The sequence below is a fragment of the Trematomus bernacchii genome, unplaced genomic scaffold (assembly GCF_902827165.1).
Source record: "Trematomus bernacchii unplaced genomic scaffold, fTreBer1.1, whole genome shotgun sequence".
Taxonomy (NCBI): Eukaryota; Metazoa; Chordata; class Actinopteri; order Perciformes; family Nototheniidae; genus Trematomus; species Trematomus bernacchii.
The window spans coordinates 25,548,522-25,570,908 of record NW_022988043.1 but is presented as its reverse complement, the minus strand read 5'-3'; the positions used below and the strand labels follow the sequence as shown (position 1 = coordinate 25,570,908).

Sequence of the window (22,387 nt, the reverse complement as noted above, 5' to 3'; positions counted from 1 at the left end):
CATCCCCAGAGGAAGAAACACTGTCCCACACTCCCCGCCCCCTGCTGTAAACCCCAGTATAGGGAGCCAGCAGGTGGGCGTCTGCACGTGAGTGGAATAAACCGAGTGCTGTCAAAGCACTGTGCGGGTTCAAGAGACGCTATTGCCGGCGTGCTGTTGTCAGAAAACACACCTTGCCTAGTATAATAGCTCCGATTAATGCATTTCACCGTTGAAGGGGAAATACAGCGTTAATACGTGGGCGCGCGGCCCTCGTAGAAGAGTGGCCGCGGTGCGTTCAGGGACCTCCGCAGGAGAACGGTGGTTTACGTTTGTAAACTCTAGTTCCAGAGTGATGTGTGTGTGTGTGGGAAAAATGCATTAGGTAAAAACGATTGCATTTATCCCAGAGTAAGAGTCATCTCTCTCCACAATTCCACTTTTCCCCATAATGTCCGTTTCAAAGAGACGGCATTGTGACGGCGCGCGCGGCCCCCCTCCCCCGAGGGCGGGCCGCGGTGCGTTCAAAGACCTCAATAGAGAGAAGAGTCACCGCAGCGCGCGCTCCTCCTCCACAGGCTTTCCTGCAGACGAGGGAGCGCAGCGCGACGGTGAGACGAAGGGAGAGGTGCCGGCACGGAGATCCCGTGCCCGCGGCGCCCTCCACCTCTTCGGCCCACCCCGTGGAACCGGCGTGCCAGCACTCACGGGGACGGGCTGCCCGTCTTCACGGATCTGGCAGGCGGGGGGGAGAAAATCTCTCCGCCCGGGACGAGAGGGCGAATCCCGCCTCCTCCCTGTATAATGCACAGATCACTACGTTTTCTAATAAGAATGAGGTTGATTTGAATCCAAATCTAAGTGTCTTTTGTTTTCACAAATGCTACACTTACACACAATGTTAACCGTACAAATTCCCCATTCGCTGCCCCAGCTGTAGCTCCTGTAAAGGAGGTGACTAGTGGGCATGCGCAGATGAGAGGGATGAACCGCAGGGAGTGCTATCTAAAGGAAAGCGCTATGCGGTTACAGGGACATTATGGCCGGGGTATTGCTGTCAGAGAACACACTACGCCTAGAGCAAAGACTCCAGTTAATGCAGTTTACCGTAGTGGTAAAGGCTGCATTATGGCGGAGCCCGCACTCACACAAGAGCGCGTGGCGGTGCGTTCAGGGACCTTAGTAAAAACACACTACGCCTATAAAGACTCCGATTAATGCTGTTTACCGTAGTGGTGAGAACAGCATTATGGTTGGGCGCCCACTCACACAAGAGCGTGAGGCGGTGCGTTCAGGTACCTCAGTAAATAATCGGCCCTTTCTGTGTCGTCCTTCCATGGGCAAATCTTCCATTCATGGGGAGTTTTGCGGCGGAACGTATCACAGCTTCATAGCTGCGGCCCCACAGCTGAGGGCTTGTCCATAAACACAATGTTATGGGGAATGGAAACTCAGCTGTGTACTGACAAGGTGGATGGACAGGACGCTGAAACGGGGCTATTCACTCCAGTTTTCCTTTTATGGGCATGCGAGAGGTAAATCTGTCTTCCCAGGAGGAGGTGGGTTTCCTCTCAGCAGAGATTCAGGCTCTGGTGCAGAAACAGGCAGTGTCTGTTGTGCACCCTCAGCACAGAGAAAAGGGTCTATATTCCATGTACAGGGGGACAGGGGAATTCAGACCTATTCTAGATCTCCGCGGCCTGAATCGCCACATTTCCTGTAGGAAATTCCGCATGTTAACTATGAAACAGTTACTGGGCTTGTGCAGCCAGGCGATTGGTTCACCACCATCGACCTGAAAGACGTGTACTTTCATGTAGAAATTGCTCCAGAGCACAGAGGAAAAACCATCTGCGTTTTGCGTTTTGCCTTCCAGGGGATAGCCTACGAGTACAACAGGCTGCCGTTCGGCTATTCCCTATCCCCACGCACATTCAGCAAATGTGTGGCCACAGCGCTTCAACCGCTGCGCGCCCACGGCATGAGAGTTTTCTTTTACATAGACGACCTCATAGTCATGGCTGGGTCCCGGGAACAGGCAATGTTTTGCACAGCACGATTGATCACACACCTAACCAAATTAGGCTTTGCGATCAATTGGAAAAAGAGCACCCCCATACCTCGCCAACAGGCGTTGTATTTGGGAGTGGTGCTCGATGCAGACGCGCTACGCGCCACCCTGTCAGAGAGCAGACGTGCGTCCCTTCTCCGGGCGGTGCACAGGCTGCGACAGGGGGCAACAGTGACAGCTTTAACTGTCATGCAGACTCTGGGTCTCATGGCGGCTGCTCACATTGTGGTCCCGCTGGGGTTACTACATATGCGCCGCCTGCAGAGGTGGTTCTCCAGCCTGCGTTTGGACCCCAAGAGGCACAAACGACGGCTGGTGACCATCCCCCCCTTCAGTGGAGGGCAACCTCCGGTTTTGGGGGTCCCCGGATCACCTCCGGAGGGGGTCTCCACTGGGACGAGTGACCTCCTACATCACAGTGTTCACGGACGCATCCAGAACAGGATGGGGAGGGACCTGCCTGAAGAGGGCTATAGGTGGGCGCTGGGCTCTGACAGAGTCTCGACACAGCAACCTCCTAGAGCTACGGGCAGTAGTGTTAGTCCTCCGGCATTTCAAGCCCCTAATTCAGGGGAGACATGTAATGGTCAGGAGCGACACCACAGTGGCTTATATCAACAGGCAGGGCGGAGTCCTCTCCGCCGCCTTGTTGACCACAGCGGAGAGGCTGTGGTTATGGGCTTCAGAGGTGGTGTTATCTCTGAGAGCCCTCCATATCCCGGGACTGGAGAACAGGGGGGCCGACCTCATGTCGAGGGGCGGCCCCCTGCCAGGCGAATGGACGCTTCACCCGGAGGTGGTGAAGCAGATCTGGGCCCAGTTCGGGAGAGCGGAAGTGGACCTGTTCGCCAGCCGGCGCAACAGCCACTGTGCCCTGTGGTTCTCCATGGCCCTGAGCGACGACCCGCCCTTGGGGGTGGACGCGTTTGCACATGAGCCATGGCCAAGGAAGCTGCTATACGCCTTTCCACCGCTGCGTCTCATTCTCCCGCTCCTGGGGAGAGTGAGGCGAGAACGTCTGGCAGTCATCCTAGTAGCACCGGATCGCGTCGGGGCTCTGTGGTACTCAGAGATGACACAGATGAAGGTGGGCCAGCCCTGGGCGATCCCCCAGTTCTGGGGGGCAATGTCTCAAGAGGCAGGTGCAATCGGGGCGTTACCCACTCTGGGCCGTCCTCTCCAGGCTTGGCTCCTGAGAGGGACAGGCTGAGACAGGGTGGATTGTCTGACAGCGTTATTCAGTCTATCCAGGCAGCTAGAGCTGGATCCACCACAGCCTGTTACAGGCCAAAGTGGCTGAGATTCCAGCAATGGTGTGAGGAGCGGAGAATAGAGCCCCTATCTTGTGAGTTGGGCTCTATTTTATCCTTCTTACAGTTACTGGTGGCGCATTCAACAGTGAAAGTGTATCCAGCAGCCATCTCGTCCTGCCATGAGGGATTTGGTGGCAGGTCAGCCTTTAGTCAACCACTGATGTCACGGTTTTTACAGGGGGTCAGGAGGCTGCGCCCAGTAGTGCACGCCTCCACCCCGCAGGTGCCCTCCACACTTCAGTCACGGGGTCAGTGTTTGAGTGTGGGGCATGGGCACTTGCACTCTCCCTGTGATCCTTAGGGACTCAGAGAGGTAGGTGCACAGTGAGCAGGGCTGGGGATTCTCCCCATCTGCCTATGGGCGGAGGGGGGGGGGGGGCCCCAGCACTGTTTTTTTAGCACACTTTCTGCGAGGTAAGTGCAGCAGAGTGTGCTCTGTCAGCCGCAGCCCAGACTTCTCCTCGGTCACAACCGGGTTAAAGGAGAATGTGGGGCAGCAGCTGCTGACCAGAAAAGCCGGTCAGGGGCAGTAGGGTGGAACGATGTTGTTGGACGACAGCGCGTGTATACATCAGGGCTCCACCCACTGTACCCATAGAGTCCAGTAGAGGGCGGAGCCTGTGAGAGATATAACGCTGGGTTACGTATTGTAACCCTTGTTATATTAACACAGGCGGAGCCCTCTACTCAGGGCACTGTCTGTCCTATACCGCTCGCTGAAGAGAGGTGTAGGATGATAGTCAGGAGGCGAGGCCTCCTTTTATACGGTGAGATGCGCGCGCATTCAGGTAGGCCCGCCCCGGGGCCGGCTACGTCTATAGAAATCTCAGTAGGTGAATGCTTGCATAGAGGGTAGTACCCATAGAGTCCAGTAGAGGGCTCCGCCTGTGTTAATATAACAAGGGTTACAATACGTAACCCAGCATTTTTTGTCATACTGCCCAGCCTTTTTTGATCACTCAATAAAATAAAAGATAACAAATAAAACTAAATGAATCTAAAGCAAGGATTGTCTATTTTATAAACTTATTTAATCAAGAGTTTTTGTGATTTATAAGGATCTTAATGGAGTGTTAAGAAAAATCCGCTATGACAGAAAGATCGTATTTAAAAATAATAATATTTGGGCTTGAAATTGGTTAAGCTAAAAATATTAAGTATAAATATTGACCACCAGAGACGTTTATCCTTCAAACTGGCATTCAAACGCTGACACAATGAGACACTCACAAACTCACTCAAATACATGTTTGCACCCATCTGCTGCTGACTGCATCACATGACAGCAATCTCTGTGCTATCTCTTGTCACACATCTTATCTGAGCTCCCATTGGCTGCAGAATATGAGCATTGGTTCTGTCATCCAATGAGCTAAAGGGATGAGGGCAGGGCCTCCCTCTCCGGATTAAAAGTACAGGACGACAGAGGATTGAAGCTAAAGCTGCTGCTCTGATCCTCTTCAGTACTGCCTGCCCCCCCCCCCCCCCCCCTATTGTAAATCTGTCTGCACCTTTATATTTCAATCTAGTCTTTTATGCAAAGTGTCAAGCTACTTGGGAAACAGAAAGCTGATACTGGACTTCTTTTGCTGAAGTAAGAATTCATGTTACAATTTCACATGTTTTTTAAATGGCTATAATCAAACATGATGATTAATCAGATGAACATATGTAGCCTAATCCAAAAGTGTAGACGATGTGTACCTGAGACTCGTAGGGCAGAAAGGCCACGTGGATCTCAGTCAACGCCTTCATGGCTTTGGAGGCGCGGGATTTGGTCAGCAGTCCAAACAGAGAGTCTGGGATCGCTGGAGAGCAAGACAGAGAAACATGCTGACTTACTGAGATAATAAGAAATTGGAAAATGTTATATCAATCATGAATATTTCAACTTTATTAAATTAAAATATATACAGTTTATTGATAGATGAAATTCAGTTGTTCACATATAAAAGTAAGTTTGAGTACTACACAACTTGTACAAATATTTTCAAGGTCTTCTGTTCACTTGAAAAAACCTTATGATGCCAAATGTTAGTTCTTTTCATTTGGGCTCACAGGCAGTGGTTTAGGCCTGCTGATCAAAGTGGGACATGGAGCTTGATAAGAACATGTTAAGTAGAAGTGTTAAAGTGAAACTAGAGATGGGTGAGTCCTGATTCATCCGGATCATTAACCCGGATCCTAGTAATGACCTGCTGACGAGTCTCCCCTCTCCATTAACCCGAGTCCTTTGAGACCTGGTGACGTACAAATTAAAACTATAAATTGCTCCTCTCGCTACTCTCTTTATAACATGTAAAATCACATTACAACGTACCCCAGTCCATCTGCCTAGCCTTTAGCAAGTAGGATAGCTGCCAGAAGTTATTGTTTGGCTCAGGGGACGCGGATCAGTGAAACTTCCTGCAGACTAGTGGGGACTCAGAGCCGTAACCGTAGCAGATCCAGAGATCCAGAGATCCAGACTCGTAATGCACGAGTCAACAGCAGACTCAGATTCGCAAATCCTGACTCACTGTGCTAACATAGCAGACTCGTGCGGACTCAGAGCTGTAACTGTAGCAGATCCAGAGATCCAGACTCATCATGCACGAGTCAACAGCAGACTCAGATTCGGTGAGCGGACTGAATGAGTGGATTACTCCACACAGCGCGAAAGAGCAAACGGTTTCGGACTTGTCATGGTTTTCAGACTCAGTGAGTGTCAGCTCTGTTTGTGATAACGTAGATGCATACTGTGCACAGATAATTTGACGACTTCACCCAGTCAAGTATAAGAAGCCAAATACTGCAATAAACAAGCATTAAGACACAAACGTTGTTAGATCATGTTTGTGAAGCGGAGGTTAATGTAACGTTAGTTTAATATGCTCGTGAAATGCAAATCTCAAGTGACAAATTCAAAATTACAAATACACAAACAGTGGACTGCCGCCCTCACTAGTAGCTCTAAAATTTGAATTTATTTGGAGTTGGAGACTATGTGCTCCTGTTTCACCAGTAGGATTTCTACGCTCTTGGTGACTCATATGACTCAAAGGACTCGTATGATCCGGATCTCTTCAATGACTGACTCAGAAGACCTTGAGTCCGTAAATGGATCCGGATTTGCCATCTCTAAAGGCCCGGACACACCAAGCCGATTTTGGCCGTCGATAGATGTCTGGCCGTCGATGAGCATCCTGTCGCCCTACTCAGATTGGTGTGTCCCGCACAGTCGTGTCTTTTCGGCCATGCCGATACACGGAGGCTGTCGGCAAAATAAATCACTCTGATTGGCTGTTCAGCTTAGCGAAACACTATTTGCCTGAATGGGAGTGGAGCAGTACAGTACTTAAGTAAATGTACTTTGTTACTGTCCACAATCTGCCTAGAAGTATTTTAATGTTGTAGCTGTTCAAGATGGTCATTTTAAAATGTTTTAAAAATATACTGTTAGTAGGCTAGTTAAACCAATAATAATGCTACGGCTGCAACTGACAGTTATGTATGCACATTTTTATTTTTTATTAACGCTGTGTGATTAAAAGAATAAACACAAATAGCAGGATAGGCTATATTTGCTATATCTTGCCCCACTGAAAAGGCACTGCACCGATACTGTTAACATATTGGCATATGCTGCTTGGCTCGAGCTGTAGCATGTAGCTATTTGTTGTTTGTATATATCACGCAATCTGTCTTCTGGTTGCCTCTTCTGAATGACGAATACACACTACCGCCGCCTGCTGGTAAGGAGAGTTATTGCCACTCACGCATGCGCAGTTCGTACGTGCTATTTGGCCGTCGGCTGAAGTCTTTGCGGTGTGTTCCAGTGCGACTGTTTGGCCAAGACGCAGGAGACGTGAGGCGACACAACAGTCGTGTTCCGTCGTGATGTGTTCTTTGGTGTCAGTTTGGTGTGTAGGGGCCTTAAGTGAGACCTGACCCAGGAGCCAAGTGCCACTAATGGCGCATTTCCACTACAGCGCGGAGCGCGGTTTAAGCATGCCGTGCCGTGCCCGGCCCGTTTTTGGTTGCGTTTCCACTAGGCGTAGTTCCGGCTAGCGGGTACTTTTTCACAGTTTTCTGGCTCTCCAAAATCGAGGTTCTTTCCGTGAGAGAATCGCTGGCAACTACAACAAAATGAACATATTTTACCGTGAATTTAATTGTAATACACGTTTCAAAATGATGCCGAAGTAACAACATACTGATACCGGTTAGTAAAAACCATGAATTAATGCTTTGACAAGTCTGCAGACAGACGGCAGGCGAAAAACCTTTTAAAATGCGTGTTTTCTGAATGGAGATTGGCTAAGCTAACGCAGTATATGCTCCGACCGTCCACACTCACAACGGCCTATACAGACATAAATAAACCAGCGACTGTATTCACCATGACACAGACAGTCTGTGGTTTGTACTTGTTTAACTTTTGTCTAGTTTCTGAACAGATATGAGGAGCTGTGAGCTCTGAGTGCTAACAGCTAACGGCTGATGTTGGTTTTGTGTTTCGCATTGAAGATGACAGTTCCTAAACTGTAATGGAAATGCAGCATAAAGTGAGCCTGGCCTAACAAGGCCTAACGAGGCCTAGCCATACCGTACTAAGCCGAGCGAGGCCCTGCAGTGGAAAAGCGCCATTGCCCCCCGTAGTGGCTGAAATATGTTACAGCATAACTACGTCTAAAACTGTTCCAATACAAATATTTCGTATATCAATATTTTAATAGATGTAATAAAATGATTATTACAATACAAATCTGAATAATATCATGTTTTGTTTGAAATAATTTCATTTTTTAGCAGTTGCATGTTGTGACGTGTGTGTGTGACGTTAAGGACACAAGTTCCCTTTCTTTTTTTTGCATACAAGGGATTCAGCTATTGTATTACAAGAATTAGTAGTAATGGATATTTCTGGGACGTTTAAGGCGTCTACTTCTGCACTAAGGTAGGACACTGGTTAATAATATTGTAGCGTGTTCAAGTAACCAAGGGATATAGTAGTTATCAAATAAGTATAAGATGTGCACAGTTATGATAAGTTTTACAGTTATGTAATGCACTGTTGTTGGGGGGAGAGACCGCCCCTTCCATATGAGTGTGTGTGTACAGCGGGCATGGAAAAGTCATACTCAGTGCGGTGAGCGCTGGCTTTATTGCTACTGTATCCGTAGCACCCCACGCAATAGTTGGGACTGTACTGACGTCAGTAAAAAAGGTTTGCCCCCCCAAGCGCAAATGTCAAACTCCGCCTATGGGTGAGTGTAATAAGGAGGCAAAGTTGACGTTCAGTGTGTTGCCGGGAGCATATAAGGATTCATCCACCATGTTGAAAATGTTAAAAATGTTTAAAGAAAAATGTTTAAAACATAAAGATAAAAAGGTTTTAAAAAGTTATTGTTTAATGTTTTAAGGAGGTGACGCTACTCAGCCAATCAAATCGGTGCATAGGGGGCGTGGCTGTTCTTATGTTCTCTGAGGGGAGGCTCACCTTCCCACACTTTGAAAACCCCTGCTTTAGTAGATATCTACAAACAACGAGTAGGTCTTTTTCATAAAACCATTTAGTGCTTCACATAATAAAATACACACCGGCTGTAGCCTGATATGATATGCTTTAGGAGCTGTACTGTAGGTATGTGTTGTACAGTGTGTAGGTGTGTGTTGTACAGTGTGTAGGTGTGTGTTGTACAGTGTGTAGGTGTGTATTGTACAGTGTGTAGGTGCGTGTTGTACAGTGTGTAGGTGTGTGTTGTACAGTGTGTAGGTGTGTATTGTACAGTGTGTAGGTGTGTGTTGTACAGTGTTTAGGTGTGTGTTGTACAGTGTGTAGGTGTGTGTTGTCCAGTGTGTAGGTGTGTGTTGTCCAGTGTGTAGGTGTGTGTTGTCCAGTGTGTAGGTGTGTGTTGTACAGTGTGTAGGTGTGTGTTGTCCAGTGTGTAGGTGTGTGTTGTCCAGTGTGTAGGTGTGTGTTGTACAGTGTGTAGGTGTGTATTGTACAGTGTGTAGGTGCGTGTTGTACAGTGTGTAGGTGTGTGTTGTCCAGTGTGTAGGTGTGTGTTGTACAGTGTGTAGGTGTGTGTTGTACAGTGTGTAGGTGTGTGTTGTACAGTGTGTAGGTGTGTGTTGTACAGTGTTTACGTGTGTGTTGTACAGTGTGTAGGTGTGTGTTGTACAGTGTGTAGGTGTGTGTTGTACAGTGTGTAGGTGTGTGTTGTACAGTGTGTAGGTGTGTGTTGTACAGTGTGTAGAAATGTTTGCGTTGCACTAGCAAAAAAAACAAAACAAGGCATTGCACATAAGTAGAAATTAAAGAGTAGAAATAAAGAATACTATAAATTAAACATCTCAAAATAGAATTAAAACAGCACTACATATTAGAGAAAATATACAGTATACTGTGAAGATAAAAAATCTATAAACTCTGACAATAAAACACTAGTGAAGGCTTTATATACACACAATATAAAGCAGGATATTATATACATTAAGTGTGTTAAATGAAATATAAATATGAGATGTACAGTGTGTCGAGTTATTCAAGAGAAACTATGGAGCAGAGAGTTCTCTGCCAGCCAGGAGTTATTGCAGTAGGCAGGAATGTTTTGGGTGGGGTTATCTGTCTGTCCAGCTGCAGGTGGAGAGGGGGGGTGGGGTTATCTGTCTGTCCAGCTGCAGGTGGAGAGGGGGGGTGGGGTTATCTGTCTGTCCAGCTGCAGGTGGAGAGGGGGGGTGGGGTTATCTGTCTGTCCAGCTGCAGGTGGAGAGGGGGGGTGGGGTTATCTGTCTGTCCAGCTGCAGGTGGAGAGGGGGGGGTGGGGTTATCTGTCTGTCCAGCTGCAGGTGGAGAGGGGGGGTGGGGTTATCTGTCTGTGCAGGTGGAGAGGGGGGGTGGGGTTATGTGTCTGTGCAGGTGGAGAGGGGGGTGGGGTTATCTGTCTGTGCAGGTGGAGAGGGGGGTGGGGTTATCTGTCTGTCCAGCTGCACGTGGAGAGGGGGGGTGGGGTTATCTGTCTGTCCAGCTGCAGGTGGAGAGGGGGGTGGGGTTATCTGTCTGTGCAGGTGGAGAGGGGGGTGGGGTTATCCATGATGGGCAACAGCCTGTTCATGTCCTCATCTCCACCACAGCTACAAAAGTGTCCAGTTTGACGCCAATGACCGAGCCAGCCTTCTCAATCAGTTTATTGAGTTTGCTGGTGTCACCGGCTCTGATGCGGCGAGGATAGGAGTCAAGGAGAGGAGTCAAGGAGGGGAAAATGAAAAAAGGGCTAAAGAAGGTAGACAGGAAGAAAACACTCACAGGAACACGGTATGGGCTTTGGCATTGATTAAGGACTTGTTAGTGGAAGAGGAACTGTGAACATCGATCAGTGCTGTTAAATGAATTAGTCAATAAAATAGTAAAGTGGGTAGTTTCTTCAGTATGTGACCATGTAATAAGCGGGATAATGAGTTGGGTGTTCTTTCTTGGTAATTAATTACACCTCACTGCACATTAATCCCTTTAGTTTGTAGCCTGCTCTACTTTTGTCATCATCGCTTATCCTAAAATATTTCCAAACTGCAGACATTGCTCCTCCTCCGGCTACCTGCTAAACTGAGGAGAGGGTAACGTCACGTTGCTGTAAAGCGGTGTCGGGTGCGGTTGGATCAGAGTAGATTTGCGATTACAAGTACGAGTACATGAGCACAGTATTGGGCTAATACTGGTATCGTTATCGGTTTATCCCTACTTAATGCATTTCTTTCTCACCAAGGCTGCCTGCTAACTGGTAGTGATTATGATGGGCAGATTCCTGTGTTAGTTCTAGGGCTGTCAGTCGATTAAAATATTTAATCGCGATTAATCGCATGATTGTCCATAGTTAATCGCGATTAATCGCAAATTAATCGCACATTTTTTATCTGTTCTAAATGTACCTTAGAGGGATATTTTTCAAGTTTTTAATACTCTTATCAACATATGAGTGGACAAATATGCTTTATATGTTTGTTTATTATCATTTGAACAATGACAAATATTCTCATGAATATTAAACACAACAACCTCTGAACATTACAAATATTCGCCTCAATTCAACCTGGAACCTCTCTCATACAATAATACTGTGTGTGTGTGTGTGTGTGTGTGTGTGTGTGTGTGTGTGTGTGTGTGTGTGTGTGTGTGTGTGTGTGTGTGTGTGTGTGTGTGTGTGTGTGTGTGTGTGTGTGTGTGTGTGTGTGTGTGTGTGTGTGGAGACACACTGTGATGGATCGTTGGAGCTATGTGCAGCTCAAGGCATATATGCTCGAACGGGAGCTGCCTGGACGCTGCAATCATGTTGCGCGCACTATCCGTGCTGAGTGTGCTGACTTTTCGTACAATGTCCCACTGTCTGGCTACCTGCATAAAGTCAAGTGCTCGGCGCAGTTGTCGGCGAAATGTCGCTCCTCTGTTTTCATTGAAAACAGCTCCTTATATCCGTTAGCGCAGCTAGCTAGCACCAGATGCTAACAACAACAACAACAACAACAACACGTAAGGTGTGCCTCGCCCGCGTCACACATACACACACCCTCCCGGTCCTCCCGATGGCCAGTCCGGGCCTGCCGGTGAGCGTGGAAGTGTGGTCTGCCACAAGCGGGCAGCAGGAGCGGGGCTGTCAGCATCAGCTTGTAGATGGTATTTTAAACTCGATGCGCTCTGAAACTACGGGGCGGCCGAGGACAAAAAATACACATGCGTTAATCGCGTTAAAATAATTAGTTAATTTAATTTTTTTTTTAAATGCGTTAACGCGTTATTAACGCGTTAACTTGACAGCCCTAGTTAGTTCACATAAATTGTGACTGACCTTGGGTCCCTTCTTTAGTATGTTGGATTAAGGAAGGTTTTCCAAAGGGCATTTTCAGATAGCGTGCAATATTGTAGACTTGTGAAGACGTCTCATCCAATGACGTGCAGCCACACGCTCAAACTGTGATAAGTAGTCGACATAGAAAGGGACATAACTGCCAAGAATATCATGATGATTAAGTATTCTACCTATAGAAACAAGTTGTTGTCTGCATGTGTGTCTGTGAATAGAATATGTAACCGCCACAATGGCCTCACCCTGCAACATGCTATCATGAAACTGTATGAATGTGTGGTTAGCATCAAAATAAAGGTTGAGTTGTAAAATGGGCATGTTCCAAGCTTGGGGGGGCGGGGCTATTGGATGGTCTCTACTTTAAGATTGGATCAGCCATAAACCACTTCTGACATGACACTGGATTAGGTTATTTCAACAAAGAAAATATAAATGTTCAAGGAGTCAACTTGACTACATCAAATATATCTCTATGTGTGTGTTGTTGGTGAGGAATGGATGTACTCACTGTCAGTGAAGAAGACGTGAGCCCCTCGGTACCTTGGAGACTGGGGGTCTCTGAAGTCATCGATCAGACCCTCGACAGACTGACACAACAGGACAGGGCTTTAGTCTAGAACTGTTATTAATTCTGTTCAAAAGATAGTGAAATGAAATAGCCCAGTGTGCTTCTTACTTTATCTTCAAGCAGAACTAGCAATATATTTATATATACATATTGTATATATATTTATAGGATACAGTATATATTACTCTTAAATTGAACCAATCAGAGCAGAGCTAGATGACACTGATGATGTCCGATACACATAAGGGACAAAGCATGACTCTATGACCATGAACTAGAAATATGGAGATCAATGTTAAACAGGTATTATTCACTACATCAATCAATCAATCAATATGTTTTGTTTATATATGTTATGCGTGTTCTGCTTTATAGTAGTGATTCGACTGCCTGGCTAAGATCTATGTTGGTTCTAACAAACGGTATTGTACGGTGTATGCAGATATGTATTAGTTTTTCAAAAACCCTACATCTTGTCTGACTTTATCATTGCATGAGTTTTAAAAGAACAAAATGTAAATCTTCATAAACCACACTAACCATAAGACCCACTGGAACTTCATTTTGAACTATTCTGTTGTCAGTTGCTTGACAAAATAACAAAACACTGAAGGATGAACGAGATGCTGAAATAATTTGTATGGTTAACTCATGAAGAGCCAGGGTGAGGGGCTGTGACCGGTACCTCGTCTGAGGGGGTGATCAGGTAGATGGCCTCCATGCTGGGGAGAGGCTCACGCCGCTTGCCTATATCTTCTACAACTGGAGAGCAGGGGAAAACAATAATCAATATTCATCATCAGCGCTACGGAACTATGCCTTCAAACAAGGACTTAAAATAAACTACCCTGCCTGCACAATCATGCACAAAGGAACAGAAGTGCTGTTGAATTACAGCAAACATTTACCAATTATTACAAGATCTTAAAATGTAACATCATCCATGTCATGTGAGTGATGGACAGCACCAAGAGCTTAGTGTAGAGTACATGAACTCATCGCTGTGGCTGCATGGGACTCTTATTTCTGATAGACATTTAATACGTGACATTATAACACATGCAAATCAGGACACATATTTATATTGTCAACCTACAAGTCATTTTGGTTTGCAAAAAATATATAATAACTAAGATTGTTGAGATAAACTTTTAGTGTGAGCATAATAAAAAGGGCATAGGCTTAATACTTGCACTCATTGTGGGTACACCTCACATATTACTAATCAGAATTGTGACATTGTGATTTCATCCAAAACATTATAACCATTAAACCTTACCATTATTGGTGGGTGTGTTTCTGCACACTCAGACAGGTTGTGTGTGGTCTTTGAGCTAAGCAATGCTAACAACATCCTGACGAGCTAGCTCTGTAGTTTCCTAAATGCACATGAGATGAGATATCAATCTTCATTGCTTTATATCAACGCTTAATAAAAGACATGAAAGGTGTTTGGAAAGCCAATGTGAGCAATTCAACACAGTACCTCCATCCATAAATACTTAAATTAAACAATCTAGAAATGAATCATCCACCGTATAGTGGGTTTAAACAGACCCTTCCAGCTGAACTGAATTCATATATCCTGCATAGAGTATAAAGTTATTTCAATGCCGCAGCTGTAGTGAGGTGAGGGACCAGCTGGAACTTACTTGTGATTCCCTCGGACATGATGTCTGTCATCTTACAGCACGAGGAAATCATCCTCATACTCAGTCTGTCCACCACCAGCACCTGCAGCACGGTGACACAGCAGGGGGCTTAATCACCATTCTCTTTTACATCTTATTATCCAGTGTCAAGATCATAGGGGAATTACGCCATATTGAATCACTATAACAGGAGCGTTACCTTCCATTTTCCTTTTTCTCGTGCCTTTTTGATGACATCATTCATTATCTCTGTAAAGAAGGAAAAGGTCATTATAGTCAAGACATCAACAAAAAAACCTGGACTTCACATAACACAACCATTCAACTCTCAGTTTAATTAGACCCGGGATTGAGTAAGCATTAAAAGAAACATTCTAATTGGATATCAGTCTTGTGGTGAGCTGGCTTTGATAAAGTGAAGTATAACTATGGAGACTGACTTTAATTCACTCTTAAGATTCTTCAGTAGTTACAGTATGTCCAGGAGAAATGTCAACATGTTGATTTATTTTTGGTTCTATCAGATTTCCTGCTGCAGATATGACATGTGTCAACCTGCCTCGTACTGCCCAGATCTGATGGCTGCAGGACTAGGAATAACGCTCTGCTCCCCTCACTAGCCTGCAAAAAGACTTGGAACTCAGTGAAGTTAGTCTCTGCCTGATCTCAGAATTGTTATGAGTGCAATGGCAAACCGATCAGTTGGTACGTCACTGTGCTCATGTATATAAATTATTATTTGTTCTTTGGTTGTTGTTGTTGTCTGTATCTTCTTATGCTGCGGTCTCCCTTATAAAAGAGAAGCTTGCTGTCAAAGGTTACACTTTATGACGGCACACTGCAAAGGGAGCTGGTGTTTCTCGAAAAATACATGATCTTAGTATTAACAGTAATACCACATTTGAAAAAGCACATCTCAGAAATATCTGTACAGTTCGCTGGTAAAGTATGTCAGAATATAAGTTCATGATAAAGACCTGCATGCTGAGCTGTCAATGGGACAGCCTTGATGAAAACAACAGAAACAAACTGAACACACATTAAAAAAAAAAAAGACTAGAACACGGTCTCACAACACCCTGATCAAATCCCTCTCCAGGATCCAGGTAGCCGGCGCAGCGGCAGGAAAACAGAGGGACAACGAGATCCCTCATCACCACGGCAACACAACTTAACCATATACTCTGTGATATAATAATAATAGGGTGTTGGACTTATTCAGGGATCCCCCCACTGTAGAGCCTTGCCCAGAGGCGCGAGAAGGTATTTTGAGTTGGGGTGCTGAGGTGCTGTCCGATGTGCTAATTACGCACCAACGGGGGCCACTGTGTGTGTGTGGCAAAACCACACACACACAGTGGCATAACAATGGACTCCAGTGAACACTATTACGGGCACTATAGAGCACGCACAAAAGCGCGAGCACACACACTACAAAGATGGAAAATATTATTTTACCAACAATGTGGAATTTATTGGCTACATATTACACAGATTATGCACGGCTGCAGCAGCAATCATAGGCGGCGTGTGAGGCTCAGGTTTGGGAAGGCTAAATAACTTTTTTTTACCTGACGCTGCCCGCCCCCGGCGTCTATAGAAAAGAGATCAACTCAGTGAAAGCAACGCCTGCTGACCAATCAGAGCTCAGTGTGCGGAGTTTAAATCTATCAAGTCATATTACAGGATAAAGGAAATACAGTTTAAACTGCCGTTGCAGAGAAGACGCCGACGTGTCGCACTTATCATTCATATCACATCATCAATCAGATCATCGATCATATAATATCACAATATTTCCTTATCTGAGTCAGCTTCTTGAGCCGTATCTGGCCGTGCATCACTTACATTGTCACATATACTGTATGCAGAAGTATTATTTTAAGCAACACATTAAGTTGACGAAACACTCAACTCAAATGTAATTAAAGTCAGATCCACTCGTGTCTTAGATGGGGCAGTATCATAAAACTGTTGTACGCTTTCAAACACTCTGTAGTTTATTTATTTTTTAACCAGTTGTTCTGTATTCACCTTGCAGGTGAAACTATGTGGCTTGTATCCTGGATTATATGTTTAAGTCATGGATGTTTAAAATTCATATTTGTCTAATATTAGTTTACTTTTCATTAATGAAGTATGACGCTGCGCTGTCAGTACACTTGTCCCTGTTTGTGATTGGTCAAATGTAGCTAACCCCGCCCCTTTCACGTGAACGCGCTCTCAGCTGGACGGAGAAACCCTTGCTTGATTTACAGAGTTGATAACCAGCGTCGTAGGACCGCTTAGCGAGATCTCGTTTGTTAGGATTAGTTAAGCGCCATGTCAGTTACTTGTGTTGTTGTGCGTCACGTTAAAAGTAGCCGACTAAAAACTAACAAAAAACGTATTTATTTTTCTTCCCTGAAGCAAAATAATTTATTATATAGTTTAAAATTATCATTTGAATAATAATATATAATATAAAATATAATCTCAGGCACAATTAAATGAAATAAATATATATAAAACAAAAATAAAATAAATGTGCAGACAGGGGAGCTCCGCACCGCCTGCCTGCCGCTAGGGGGTGCTGCAGCGCCCCTGGCATTGCCCCCCCCCAGCTGCCCCCCTAACTTTTGTGTCCCTAAAACTGTACTTGTAGAAACAAACCTACACTATGTCCACAAGCTTCTCAGGCAACAAAACAAGCAGTACATTAATTCAAAGAGAATCATTTTAAATATCATCTTAGGCCCGTTAAAAACGCAGCTACGGCCCTGCATTAAAGTGCGGAGCGGCGTTCACAGACCGCGGCTCACACCGCTGCAGAGAGACCGAGCTGTCCCAGCACCTGAAGGTGGATCAGCTTCCCCTGGGAGCATTTCCCCTTCCACTAGTTTTGTTTTTACTAAGGACGAGAGCTTGAAACAAAGTATTAATAAAGCGCTGCCGTTTGAATCGATAGCGTTTAACAGACGGTCGCTGTTTGGGGCGTTACGTTACAAAATACTACGCAGACAGCGCTAGCTAGGAGATCGATCACTTTTATTTGCTAAACTATGCGGTACTATTAAATCCACGTAAATTACTCTCACACATCACAGCAATGAGGCTGATAAATGAAACCAGGATACATCCTTTACCGTCAAACTGGTTCTAAACACAGCTGCATGTGTGCGTTTGATAAATACTTTCTGATTTTATATTTATTGTTGTGGTGACATTTACGGGACACTGTCACTACCCGATCCGTCCACCTGCCCGATCGGTACTGCGCATGTGCGAGATGGTCCGCCATATTGGACAACTACATACGGCAACTCTAATAGGACACTTGACACAGTGGCTTTTGGCAAAGCAGAAAAAGAACTGATAGAGATGAGTTATTGTTATTACAACGTGACTTCACTATTATTTAACAACTCTTTTTATTGGGTTCTTTTATTTGGGGTTAAGTACATTGTTAGAATAAGTGAGAAATGGATTTAACTTCTGTTAGACAGCTATCATACTGAATAAATATTTACTGTGAATGTATGCAAAAATGTATGGCATATAGCTGTCGAACAGAAGTTAAATCCATTTCTCACTTATTCTGACAATGTACTTAACCCCAAATAAAAGAACCCAATAAAAATAGTTGTTAAATAATAGTGAAGTCACGTTGTAATAACAATAACTCATCTCTCTCGGTTTTTTGAGTTTTCTTTGTGTGCTTTGCCAAAAGCCACTGTGTCAAGTGTCCTAGTTGGGTTGCCGTACGGAGTTGTGCAATGTGGCGGACCATCTCGCACATGCGCAGTACATATCGGGCAGGTGGACGGATCGGGTAGTGACAGACACAATTCACTGGGTTGTATAGAGTGTGTTGCACCACGGACGAGTTAGTGAGTGCACCTGCGTTGTGTTGTCATTCTAGCTTGTGTAGCGTGTAGACAAGATCATCCTGCTTTGCTGTAATGTGATGGAAAATAAAGTGTGGAGTTCCATACTAAACACACCGCCTCCGACTCCCATTCATCGGCTTTACACTGGTGACCCTGACGTTTTCGAGATAGATTCCGAAGACTTAAAGGAAACCTATCATGCTATATTTAAATGATATATTGTAGGGCCATACCTATATAAGGTATATTTATACGTTTCTGTTTTCGAAATACCAAACAGATCATGCATTTTAGCCATGCCTCATTTCGCTCTATGTGTTGTTTGCTGTCTACGGGTCTGATTTTGTGAGCTGCAGCTGACCACGCCCCCCTGCAGGACAGGGGAGCCGTGCTCTGATCAGCTGCTGGGCTGTCAGAAGAGGGGGAGAAAAAGAGATCTCCGTCCTCCGTGTTTTATTATAGCCTATATAGAGTCGTTATGGCGTGAGGCCTATGTGTTTATGTGTTGGGGGCAGCGGTTCAACTGGGACTTCGTCACAGCAGACATTTATTTTCCCCTCCTCTGGGCGGATTTTTTATGTGCTCACGGGCTCCTGGTGGACGTTAGGAACAAACGCTTGGTTGATGCCTTGACGTTTTCCTCCCTTGTGTGTACGCTTGGCAAAGCGGCGTACAACGGGGTGTCGGGCTCGCTGTCGGGTGCGGACAAGTACCTCAGGTTGTTGGCTGAGTTCCCGGACCTGACGCTGCCCCCCTTCTCTGCATCTACCACCAAGCATGGGGTGGAGCACCACGTCACCACTGAGGGACCCCCAGTTTACGCCAGGGCCCGGCGGTTGAACCCTCCTAAACTCACAGTAGCGAAGGCAGAGTTCGCAACCATGGAACGCCTGGGTATCATCCGACGGTCTGACAGTCCTTTGGCGGCGCCGCTGCACATCGTCCCCAAGCCTAATGGCGGTTGGCGCCCGTGTGGGGACTACCGCCGCCTCAACGATGCTACGACACCTGACCGCTACCCGGTGCCACATATTCAGGACTTTTCGGCGCACCTGGCGGGTAGGCTGGTGTTTTTTAAGGTGGACCTGGTGCGTGGATACCACCAGGTGCCCATGCATCCCCTGGACATTCCCAAAACGGCGGTGATAACGCCATTTGGGTTGTTTGAGTTCCTGCGGATGCCTTTTGGGCTCAAGAACGCAGCTCAAACGTTCCAGCGCCTGATGGATTCGGTGCTGCGGGACTTGCCGTTTGTGTTCGTCTACCTGGACGACATACTCGTCGCCAGCACTTCTGAGGAGGAACACCTGTCCCACCTCCGAACCCTTTTCGCGAGGCTGAGCCAACACAGGTTGATAATCAACCCTGCAAAGTGCCTGTTCGGGGTGTTTGACATTGACTTCCTTGGGCACCGCGTCACCAAAGGCGGAGCACCACCCCTGCCGGCGAAAGTTGAGGCTGTCACGGCGTTTCCTCGCCCGCACACAGCCCGGTCGCTCCGTGAATTCCTGGGTATGGTAACTTTCTACCACCGTTTCATGCGGCCGCTGTATGAGGCATTGAAGGGCAAGGCCCCCATCCAGGAGATCGACTGGACGGCGGGGGCTGAGGTTGCCTTTAAGGAGGTCAAGACCGCGCTGGCTCAGGCGGCTCTGTTGGCGCATCCGTCATCCACGGCCCCCATCTCCATTACCACAGACGCGTCGGACTACGCCGTCGGTGCGGTGCATGAGCAGTGGGTGGAGGGCACTTGGCAACCGCTCGCTTTCTTCAGCCTTGTGTGGTGACATTTACGGGACACAATTCACTGGGTTATATAGAGTGTGTTGCACCACGGACGAGTTAGTGAGTGCACCTGCGTTGTGTTGTCATTCTAGCTTGTGTAGCGTGTAGACAAGATCATCCTGCTTTGCTGTAATGTGATGGAAAATAAAGTGTGGAGTTCCATACTAAACACACCGCCTCCGACTCCTATTCATCGGCTCTACATTATACTACTTATTAGCTACATGGCCCTAACGTGTAAAGTTATACAAGCATTTGTAACAGAGCTTTTCACAAGTAGACTCTTGCAGGCCAGAGTAGCTGGAGTGAGTCAACAACAAAAAAGACATATCTGAGAAGTGATCAGGATGAGTAGAAAGAGGGAAAGGAAAAGAGAGTACACTGAAGAGACCAGGAGTGTGAGAGCAGGAGGAAGCCAGGAGGAGATGAAGACATTAGTGAAGAAGAAGAAATGTACGTTGGAGTACTGCAGCGGGTACATGAGATTTATTTTATGAAAATAAAAAAGTGCAGGTCACCCTTGAAAAAGAGATCTCAAGGGGCTTTCACCTGGTTAAATAAAGGCTACAAACAAACAATTACAACTTATTAAAAATATCAGTTCAATGCAACTAATGTCGTCTTAGTGTTATTGCATGATGTTCAAATTGGTTTGCCATGAATTTAGTGATGGATTGTAAAGATTTGAAATGTAGCATTTAAGTGTTTCCCAGTTACAAGGTTAATGTTTTAATAAATCAGACACTGATGGTGCAGCACTGTACTGTACCTCTTTATATAGGCTTTTTTCCCCTAACAAATTGTTTTTGCGCTGATCAGGGGGTACTTGGCTGAATTTCTTTTTCAAAGGCGATACATTATTGAAAAAGGTTTGAGAACCACTGATCTATGTATTGTATCTATCTATGTAACATGTATTATGTTTTCCTCCACTGGTGCTCTAATAACTGTGTGCTATTTGGCTGTATGAATAGAATGTGATTGATTGATTGATTGATATTAGGGACACGTGGTAGCTGCTGACGCCAATCAAACTGATGAGACAGAATCCAGTATTTGTCTTGTGAAGGTGGGGGGAGCATCTGTCCTCTGTCAGACTGACATGAAGGGACGCGGCAATCACTGCTCTAATCTGCCAATCCTTACAATCCTCTTACTGCCTCCCACCCAGCTATTCCTGTTTATGTGTCAGCGGACACACACACACACACACACACACACACACACAAACACACACACAGATTATTACACTGCACTCCTCCTCCAAAATATCCTCCCCCGTCAACATGTCCTGGTTCCACAGAGAGACACTCAGGTGGCCACACATTTGGATCACATGATGAAAGTGAGCACACTGTGGGGCTGAGGACGGTATTTGTGAAAGACATAATGACAGATGGAGCAGAATGTATCTTACCCTTCTCATGGTTGAGAGTTAGGGCTATATTGCTTACATAACATGTTGTAGTAGTAAGAACAAGTAAGAATACATCTACTGTACATGTGTATCTAAAATACACATGTAGGTGTTTATTTCTCAGTTTTTCTTATAAATTCAATAAAAGTTAGTATTAGAGAAGGCCTCATTTGCACATCTAAAGATTACTTGTACTTCTCACCTGGGGTGTCTCCCCTAAAGGACGAATGATTTGATTTACCAACAAACATTTCCATTGGGGTGCATCAGATGTTTGTGTTGGAGGGAGGCTGGAGACAAGGAGGGAGAGGCCAGGTGAAGCAGCTGGTAAACAGGATTAGGAGGAAGTGTGTGGGAAAGAATGGGACGCCACCTGACCTGAAGCTTTACGGCGGGACAAACAACAGGCGGCTGCTGATGTGCAGAATGATCCCAATCCAGATGCAAAGTTTGATTTAGACATTTTGAAAATAACTAATTCATTTCAACAGATGTAATCATAGGGAGATTCAGAGGGGTGAAACAGGTTAGTATTCATAAACCTTATGTAATGTCTCTCAGAAAACAATCCCAAATGGATCTCAAGATGATGTGTGCCTCGGACGGTCCTAACTCACAGGTTGGGATGTCTGTCTTCCAATATTGGTGTGTCCATAAACTTTAAAGAGGACACATCACAAGAAACTCACTTGTGATTATTCGATGACATCCTGGTACCTGGACTGCCTCTCAACCAACCAGAGCCAGAGACTTCTCTCTCATCCCTGGAAACCACACCAAGGCTCTGAGCAGGAAGACGCTTCAGAGAGCTGAAGAGTGGTGATAGCTCATGCGGTTAGTCGCTGCAGTAACTCAAAAACACTTTGAGTATCAATAGTTTTTCCTTTCCT

The 22,387-nt window shown here is 45.7% G+C and overlaps 1 protein-coding gene across 1 annotated transcript in view; it reads right to left on the bottom strand.

Annotated features, from left to right (window-relative positions):
• The window catches only part of stxbp1b (syntaxin binding protein 1b), a 43,117-nt gene that overhangs the window by 15,425 nt on the left and 5,305 nt on the right, over positions 1–22,387 (bottom strand). The window contains exons 2-6 of the mRNA XM_034118327.1: positions 14,626–14,675; positions 14,427–14,508; positions 13,460–13,536; positions 12,715–12,793; positions 5,068–5,171 (exon numbers count right to left, since the gene is read on the bottom strand). Of these exons, the coding sequence (XP_033974218.1) occupies positions 5,068–5,171; positions 12,715–12,793; positions 13,460–13,536; positions 14,427–14,508; positions 14,626–14,675 (392 nt within the window). The remainder of the gene's footprint in view (positions 1–5,067; positions 5,172–12,714; positions 12,794–13,459; positions 13,537–14,426; positions 14,509–14,625; positions 14,676–22,387) is intronic.